The sequence below is a fragment of the Myotis davidii genome, unplaced genomic scaffold (assembly GCF_000327345.1).
Source record: "Myotis davidii unplaced genomic scaffold, ASM32734v1 scaffold259, whole genome shotgun sequence".
Classification (NCBI taxonomy): domain Eukaryota; kingdom Metazoa; phylum Chordata; class Mammalia; order Chiroptera; family Vespertilionidae; genus Myotis; species Myotis davidii.
Genome location: NW_006292687.1, coordinates 2,509,084 through 2,519,004, shown reverse-complemented (window position 1 = coordinate 2,519,004; position 9,921 = coordinate 2,509,084). Strand labels below are relative to the sequence as shown.

At 36.7% G+C, this 9,921-nt stretch overlaps 1 protein-coding gene across 1 annotated transcript in view; it reads left to right on the top strand.

The window, feature by feature from the left end:
• Positions 1-9,921, top strand: part of PIK3C3 (phosphatidylinositol 3-kinase catalytic subunit type 3) — a 69,236-nt gene that overhangs the window by 21,405 nt on the left and 37,910 nt on the right. Inside the window, exons 6-8 of the mRNA XM_015565548.1 lie at positions 1,103-1,207; positions 1,817-1,909; positions 8,166-8,351. Of these exons, the coding sequence (XP_015421034.1) occupies positions 1,103-1,207; positions 1,817-1,909; positions 8,166-8,351 (384 nt within the window). The remainder of the gene's footprint in view (positions 1-1,102; positions 1,208-1,816; positions 1,910-8,165; positions 8,352-9,921) is intronic.

Here is a 9,921-nt window from a genome sequence, read left to right as displayed (position 1 = left end):
AAACTTTGTAATGATGACTCAAAACTCAGAGGCAGGAAAAGAAATGATTGATAAATTTGACTATATTAAAAAATTGACTGCATGGCAAAAACACCAAAACAAAGACAGTTGATAAATTGGGAGAAACTGTGACATACATCTCAGACAAAGGGGCGGATATCTAATACATAAAGAAGTCTTAAATACTGGACAACAAAGGACCAAAAGCCAATTGAAAATTAGGGAAAGGACGTGAATAGACAATTTACATGTGCCAAAATAAATGCAATAAAAAGTCTCTTTAGCCAAGACAGTGTTTTAAAACATGATTTTGGCCCTGGCGGGTATAGTTTAGTGGTTAGAGTGTTGGATCGCACACCGAAGGGTCTTGGGTTCAATTCCTGGTCAAAGGCATGCACCTGGATTGCAGGTTCATTCCTGACCTTAGTTGGGGCTTGGGCATGTATGCGGGACAACCAATCAATGTGTCTCTTCTCACATTGATGTTTCTTTCTCTCTGTCTGTCTTTTCCTCCTTCCCTTCCACTCTCTCTAAAAATCAATGGAAAAAAATATCCTCAGGTTAGGATTAACCAAAAAATTTTAAAAATAAAATAAAACATGATTCTGACCATAGGTAAAATAGTTAACACCAAATATGGACATTTAATTATTATGGTCACTGTCTCTGCCCTCAAGCTACTATTGGAATTAAAACTGCTAAGGTGATAGTACTACAGGGTATCACAGGGTATTAGTAGCTCATAGGAAGAGGGGAAGCTTTAGTCTGGGTTGTCAGGGAAGATCTTAGAGAGAAGGTGGTATTGAATGACGAGAGAACATGAAAACCTTGAATACCTGGAGAATGGAGATAGATGTTTTAAGAGGCTGGAACGCCATGTGCATGCCTATTAGGGCACTAGTGAAGCATAAGGCATGCTTAGTTTTATTATCTCAAAATGGTGATATATTTTTAAACACATAGGAGACTCAAGTTGTAACCAAAATAAAATAGTATTATAAAATGGTCTTAAGTAATTATTAACTTTTCTATTTCTAACTGGTATTGAAACTCCCTTTTGGTGAAGTTTACATCGTTGATAAATATTTTAAATAATTAACAGGAGAACTTGGTTGAGAGCAAACACCACAAGCTTGCCCGGAGTTTAAGAAGCGGACCTTCTGACCATGATCTCAAGCCTAATGCTACCACAAGAGACCAATTAAATGTAAGAATTTATAAAGTATTAAAATAATTACCTGGGTATGTTGGTTATAATTGATGTGATACCACTTCACTTATGAAGGTTAATGAACCCAAAGTTATTTCAAATTTTGGTAGTTTTATTATTATTTGGGGGCTTTCAGTAAATATATCCATCCTGGAGATAGAGCTACAAATAGCATATACTTTCACACAATAGCACTCTTACAGCTGGCGCTGTGGCCCTAAGCTGCATTGCCCAAGAGAGGCCTTGGTGTGCACACATGCATGGTAAAGCATGGTGACTGGATAAGAGAAAGATTTGTTTGGATTTTTCCCATTTAAGGGGGAGTCTAGTTATTTTGTTTGGTTTGGTTTAATTGAATTAGGTCTGTAGTTATATACTTTATATGGAGTATGACTTTTTTATCTTATCTTTTTCTCCTCTTTAGTAATATCCTTTTTGGACTGATAAGGACAGTAAATTTAAGTCTTACTTGGCTGCATGCACATTCTCCATGCTTCCACAGTAGTTCTATAATAGAAATATTTTAAGTAAATGAAAAATTTTAAATGGGAATATACAGAGGAAGAATATATTTGATAAAAGTAGTTCCTTTTGTCTTTGTTGTAGATTATTGTGAGTTATCCACCAACCAAGCAACTCACATATGAAGAACAAGATCTTGTTTGGAAGTTTAGATGTTATCTTACTAACCAAGAAAAAGTAAGTTTCTTGAATGTTTTCATATATCAAATGTATCTACAATGTTTGTTGCTGATGAATGAGGTGAGGCATAACTGCCATAGAAATAAAGAGTTCTTGTCAAATTTTTTAAAAAGTTGCAGAACAATATACTAATATGTGATAATCCATTTAAAAAAAAATTGTAGAGGTATACACACAAAGACACATGTACCCTTTTGTTGATGCATTGATAGCGACTAAATGGGTTAGGTCAGAGGCATGAGTTTTGTTTCTGGTGCTGCAACTTATTATTAGTAGGTAAGATGAGGCAAATTGCTTTGGAAGCTTGGTTTCCTCATTTTTTCAATGATGAAATGCTCCTTAGCAGGTGAGATATTGCAGGTGAATGACCTGTCCAAGTACCTGGTGAATAGTAGGTGCAGAGTAAATGTTGATTTGCCTCTTCTCACTTCTTTGAGCCTGGGTTGGCTAGCAAAATATTTACATCACTAAAGGAACTGTAGAATTCTGGAGGACATATGGCTAGAGAGAGTATGAGAAATGTAATTTGAAATGTGTAAATTGAGTTGGTAGAGTGACAGCCAGCTTGGAGTGCAGGCTAGAGGCTCGGTCAGAACTAGACATTTGCTTTTCATACTGAAGCCATAGACCAGATAAAGTCTCGGGGGAGAGGAAATTATGATGAAGTCAGCACTAGACCTGCATCTGCAGACTTGGTTTTGACTCTGTGTTGCCACTAATAAGCTTTTTACTGCAGGCAGATTATTTTACCTACCTAAACTTTAATTTCCTCAGATATAATATGATTGATTAAATGACAGTGAACTCTAAGTCTCTTCCAGTTCTTAAAATAGTCTGCAAATTCTTAGAACATCGGTTCAATAACTCTTAAAATATGATAATAGTAGCCAGTATCTATTAAACAGCCTTTTATGCCGAAGATCTTTTATGCCCCATAAAACCCCCACAATTTAGGTATTAGTATTAATGATAATATGTTTTTGTTGATTTCAGAGAGGCAGGGAGAGAGAGGGGGGCGGATAGAAACGTCAGTTATGAGAGAGAATCATCTTTCAGCTGCCTCCTGCATGCCCTGTACTGGGGTTCAAGTCTGCAACCTGGGCATGTGCCCTGACCAGGAATCAAACTGTGACCTCTTGGTTCAGGTTTCAATGCTCAACCACCGAGCCTCACCAGCTGGGTCAATTTAGGTATTATTGTTACCGTTCTACAGGTGAGGAAACTTGAGTCTTAGATTAAGGAACCTGTGCAACACAAAGATTTTCAGTGCTGCTCCTTGATGTGCCCACATTTGTGAGTTAGAATAGAAAGTCATCAGTGAAGACAAAATAGAGGGTTATAGAGATCCTCTACAGTTGCAGCATCGTGCACATGCCTCAGCAGAAATTATGAAATGCATTGGGGGCAGAACAGAGAAACAAAAGGAAAAGTAGTATCTGTCAGAAAGCTGTTCTAAAGTGCTGTGAGAATGAATAAATCCTCCTATATAATAAAAGGCTAATATGCAAATTGTCCCCTTGGGAGTTCCACTGGGAATTCGATCGCTCGCCATGACGTATGCTGAACATCAGGGGGCGGCATGGAACATGGCGGGTGACCAGCTACAGTGGCGAGGCGCTGAGGGAGCGAGGGAAGGGGGAGGCCGGGAGGCAGGGAACCTGATCAGCCCTGATCGCCAGCCAGGCCTAAGGACCCTACTCGTGCACGAGTTTCATGCACCAGGTCTCTAGTATGTTTTATAATCTCATGAGATGGTCTTTAGATGTTTTAACTTGTTTTTCTGAAGCAGTTTTGTATTTTCTTGATTTCAAAATAAAGATAAAAATCCAACTGCAGCTCATCTTAACTCTTCAGCTTTGAATCTTTATCTTTTATTGAGGCCTTTGGAAATTCTTTGTAGTTGAGCATCTTCATTCTCCTTATATCCATAACAAGAACGAGAGAAGAATTTTAAAATTTACTCTAGCTTTGAGTGTTATTCTCTTCATCACCACAAGAAAGGAAATATTCCTCAATAGAATCACAGGTTTCTTATTTTGTGTTTTATAAAAAATAAAAAAAAAATTGAGTTAGGCTATGATACTCTGTTAAATGAAGAATAATATTGGTCACAGAAATTGTATTTTGAATGCAGTACAGTGTTGTGTAAAATACACAGCAAGATATTGAATTAAACTGTTAGAATGTATAGGCTCAAGAAGCATAGAATAGATTTACAGAGCAGAACTGCCTCAGATAGAAAGGCTTGCAAGAAAAATTGTTTGTTTAAAAAGTAGTCACTTCCCACTGAAATTCAATTACTTCTAGATATGTGCAAAAGAAATAAAATGCTGAAGTGATATAAAGTGTATGACAAGTTTCATTTAACCAGTTGATTTTAAGTTTTCGAAGTGTGGGTGATGAAACTTCAATTCTCAGGACGTATTATAGGATTCTTATGATCACTAGGCCGAGTGGATGATATTTTCCAATGTTTGGGAAGCACTTTTCGATATATTGGCCTTGAAGTGACCAGAGAACATATTCACACAGACACATTTGTATCTTTGTAATAATTTAAAATGGGTTTTGTAGGAAACAGATACTCCTGTACCCTTGTCCCTTAATTTATCTACAAAAAGAAAGTCAATTTCCCAGGAAGAGTGCTTTAGGTTATTTGGCATTTGGTTCCTGAGGCTAAAAAGATTTTCTGGAGGAGATAGCAGTGCCCAGAAAACAAATTGGTGGACATTTGTTCTTACAAAGTTATACTTATTTTTTTGTTGTTAAATTTGGTCTTTCCACCTATTTTTGTCTATGTGACCATCAGGGCTTACTGGCACAGTCTTCATTACTGCCAATGAAAGCCATCTAGCCTAGACTTGATGTTGCACTTAGAAAGTTTATAACAACTTGTCCAACAGAACCAGTTAAATTTATGAAATATTTTAAAATCTGTGATCCATTGCATTTAAGAAGTGATTCTTAATTGAATTTATTAGAAAAACAACTGAGATATTACAATATAACAAGGAATATATATTTGGTCTTTGGTTCCTGGCATCGTTTCTAAAACCCACTAATTCCATAGTGGTAGTGATGAGAGGAAACATGTTTATAATGAGTTCTTTTCAACCACACCTGAGTTTATACCAGGGGTTCTCAACCTGTGGGTCTCGACCCCTTTCGGGTTTGGACGACCCTTTCACAAAGGTCGCCTAAGACCATTGGAAAACACATATATAATTACATATTGTTTTTGTGATTAATCACTATGCTTTAATTATGTTTAATTTGTAACAATGAAATTGGGGTCACCACAACATGAGGAACTGTATTAATGGTCCTGGCATTAGAAAGGTTGAGAACCACTCGTTTATGCTAATGAGGTGGCTCCTGGAGGCTGGGGCTGGTTGCCAGAGGAACCAACCTTGTGATTAGAGGGTTGGAACTTTCAACCCCACCCACTGATCTCTGGGAGAGGGCCTGGGGATTGAGAGGGGCCAGTGATTTAATAAATCATGCCTATGTAATGGAACCTTCATAAGCATCTATAGTGATGGAATTCGTAGAGCTTCTGGGTTGATGAACAGGAGAGTGGCACCTCAGTCTATATGGGGACAGAAGCTCTTGTGCTTGGGACCCCTCCGGACCTTGCCGAATGTACCTCTTCATCTGGTTATTCATTTGTATCCTTTATAATATACCAACAATAGTAAGTAAAGTATTTCTCTGAATTCTGTGAGCCAGTGTAGCAAATTATCGAACTGGAGGAATGTATTCAGAAATGTGGGCAACCTGGGGATCCAAAGTTGGCATCTGAAATGGGAATTAATCATGTGAGACTGGCCCCAGGTGTTAATGTCAAAATTGAATTAAATTGTAGAATGCCTAGTTGGTTTCCTCTGGAAATTAGGGAGTTGAATGGTATAGAAAACTCACATGCTTGGTATCAGGAGTGTCTTGAGTACAGGAATAGGTTTTCCTTTAGCAGCAAAGTAGAAATTTCTAATAACTGAGTTGGTAGGAGTTAAAATTAGAAATATACATGGTAAGTATTGTATTTTACAGCTATAAAGTGATTGTGCTTATGATTGTAAGAATAGGCGGTACCAGTGAGGTGATTCTAAGATCAAAGGGAGTTTAACAAAAATATTTATTGCATCTTTTCACACACAAAAAAATATTTATTGCTATTAATATAAAACATGGTAATAAGTGTGATAATGTTAACATTTGATGTTTGACTCAACATCAGAAATGGGTTAAAATATTGGATAATAAAATATTAACATTTATCAAGTATTTATTATGTATAGCTATTGTCCTAAACATTTGTATTCAATCACTTAATTTTAACTGCAACCAAATGAAATAGGTCACTTAGAAGTTAAATAATGTGCTCCAAATGACTCCGTTAATAACTGATGGAGCCAAGAATTGGGATTTGACCCCAAAAACACTGGCTCTCAAGCTTGTGTGTGCACTCTAGGGATCACATTACGTTTGAATCCTGTACTTTTACAGAGATCAATAAAGCATCTTTAAGAATTTAAGATGGAGTATCATCATTATTATTGCTGTCTTCAGAGTCTTATGCTTTCTGTCTTTATCATTTCTCTTCTTGTTTTCTTCATTGTACTACCTCCTTGTTTATATTTGTAACATTTAACACTAGAAAGCTGTGGAAATCTTTGTACAGTGCCTTATGTGTCTTGGCAGTAGTGTACGCTATAAATCTTACTAATAAGTCTACAAATCTGAGAGTGTGGGGGTTAGATTGTTTCAGTTATTGATTTGAATATAGGCATGCTGCAAGATTTGCTTATAATAAGCACATAGCCACATGTTTCTATTAAGATTGCTGATGTACGATGAAATGGAAAACCTTTTGCTGTAGTTATTTAAGAAGCATTGCTTTGTTTCCACATTCAACCTAGAAATATATTTTAGAAATGAAAAGTAATTGCATGGGTGATTCCTAGGGTAGTTCGTGTTCTTATTGGAAGGGGAAACATTGTACTAAACGGTGTGCAGGAGGTGCAGGAGAAATAGATAGCTATCCTATGACCTGGGGCATGCAGACTCCAGTTGTAGAATTAAGAAAGCCCTCAAAAGTATTTGGCAGTTAGAAGAGCATCATTTAAATGAAAGTACTAGGATTGAGGCAGCTACTGAAGGTAGAGCTGAAAGTTGCCAAAAACTTCCTGGAAAAGTTGAATTTTTGACAGATAAGCACCTTTTTTTAAAGAGCATCTATTATGCATGCAACCATGAGTGACATGCTCCAAGGTAATTTACTTACCTGACAGTCTGGTGAAAACTTCAGTATACTACTTATCTAAAGTAGTGAGGTTTCAGAAAGCTACTAAAACAGTTAGCTGAATCATAGAATATTTGCTACTGCTTCTGTGTTTATCTATTTTTATACTTGTTTCTGTGGAATTTTTATTTGTCTGTTTCTATGAAGAGAGACATAACAATCATTTATTTGAGTCCTTATGTATGTGAGTATCTAAAAAACTCAATGATTCTAGAGAAATGTTCAAGGTGAGTTAGTGGTGAGGAGTCTACCCTGCTTTGGCTTCAGAATTTCTCATTCATTATCTGTTTTATGTTACATGTAAATGTTGTAAAATGGTCAGCTCGTCTCAGAAGCATTTGAGAGTTCATGAGATGTGCCTCAAGTTTGTCTTGAGGCCTGTAGTGTTTTAAAATACCAAAGCATGCCCGGCTGGTGTGGCTCCGTGCTTGAGCATTGACCCAGGAACAAAAAGGTCTTCAGTCCAATTCTCAGTCAGGGCATATGCCTGGGTTGTTTGCTCAATCCCCAGTGGGGGGCTGTGCAGGAGGCAGCTAATGAATGATTTCTTCTCTATCATTCTCCCTTCCTCTCTCTCTAAAAATCAATTTTATATATATAATATATTTATTTTTAAATATATATTTTTTAAATATATGTATATTTTTAAATGTATATTTTTATATATTTAAAAATAAATAAAATAACATAGTGAAGAAAAGTCAAAGAAAACTGAAAAAATTCATAGTGCTCTGAAAGTAGTTTGATCTGTGGAGTTACAGGGAACATGCTTTTGTATTTTCCTGCCCTGCATTGTTTCTAGGGTTGAATCTAGTGTTCACAGAAGGAGTCTATCACTGACTCTGCCACTCTTTCATCAGGACCAAGGGGAACCTGCTTCATATCCCTTGACCTTCCCTGCCCCAGGTCATAGTCTGTTGTTTCTAATTGAAACATCTTTTGTGATTTTAGGCTTTGACAAAATTCTTGAAATGTGTTAATTGGGATCTACCTCAGGAGGCCAAACAGGCCCTGGAACTGCTGGGGAAATGGAAGCCCATGGACGTGGAGGATTCCCTGGAGCTACTGTCCTCCCATTACACCAACCCCACAGTGAGGCGCTATGCTGTGGCCCGGTTGCGCCAGGCAGATGATGAGGTACATCAGTATTGATTATTCCTCTTCGGGTACATGTTAAACTAGAGCCTGATCCTAGGCTGAGAGTGTGTGCGTGTGTGAGAGAGAGAGAAAGGAGGGGTAAGGAGATTTTTTCAGGGGAGAAGAGGATATACTGGGTATGTTTTCAGAAGTAAAATTAAAATATTCCTCCAGGGACTCCTCTGTGAAATGAAAATTTACTTCCTGATCTGTTTCATGATAGGACAATCTCTCCCAGGACACTCACCTGGCAGCAGAGCTTGCTTTGCTCTGTCTGGAAAGAGGAATTCTAATGAAAAATGGTTTAATGCAGCACCAGCTAGGGAATAATTCAGATCCCCTCTATTAGTCAGTATACAACAAGCCCCATTTAATTGTAGCCTTGCAAAGCCCTGGGGGCCTCTAAAACAGAGGTGCATGGTCATCTTATTCTCCTTCAAACTCCTTTAAACTTTCCACTGCTGACAGTTGTGTGTATGTGTAGACTTTCTGAAGGTGGTTTTGAATCCTCTGGAAAGCAAAGCCTGCAAACTTGATGCTGGCTGTTTTTATATCTTAGGCCCCGAGAGAAGGAGGAACAGTCTGTGTTGACACAAAGTTGCTGCATCTTGAATTTTAATAATTCCTAATAAGGTAGACTAATCCAGCAATATTTTTTACTTATGAATTTTTATAGGGTGAATGTGCTCTCAAATATAACCTAATAGTCTATGCCAGCCTGCAGTGCTTATGCTCAAACCTCAGTATGTATCTAGGAATGCTGATCCCATAGAACTTTATCAAAAATCTTTATTAAACACAATTAAATCATTTTGAATTTGTAGTAATATCTGAATTTCAAGAAGCAAAGCTCAGCCTTTATTAAGGTTGATATTTGTATGTGTGTATCTAATTATTGTAAAGTTTAAACACTACAGTAAATAGTATAGTAAGTGCTTGCATTTAAAGTACACATCTTTAACAATTGCCAACTCATAGCCAAATTAGCTTCCCTGAGGAAAATCTCAGATATTGTATAATTTTATCAGGACAGGATGTTATTCACTCTCCTATTAAAGAGCACTTCTTAGCATTGTGATTTGGCATATTATCTTCTCCTTCCTGATGGTCTTTACTGTATTGCAAGTAAAAAAATTATTACATATTTATTTGAAATATCAAAATACTTATTTTTAAATTCATTAGAAATTTCACTCAAGTCATTAATTCTTTACATTTGACATGAGTCATAACGTTTAGATAAAGGCCTCTATGGTGTAGTCAACACAATCCCTCAGTGTGAGTTCATACCTAAATAAAAAGTTGTAAATAATTATTTCTGATTGTCTGGCTTTTGTTCCCTCAAACTTAGAGGCTAAGTGTTTGTGTCTAGAGTTATCAGTGTTCATGTAGATACTGAGCTCTTTCTAGACCATTTATAATTTTTGTTATGAGGTATAGAGAATAATAGAAACATTACATGCATTCTAAACTGCTAAGTGTGGTTCAACGATTAATTTTTAGGATTTTTGGGTTTTTTTTTTGAAATTTCAAAAATATAGCAAAAATACTATGGTGGTTAAGTTAGCTC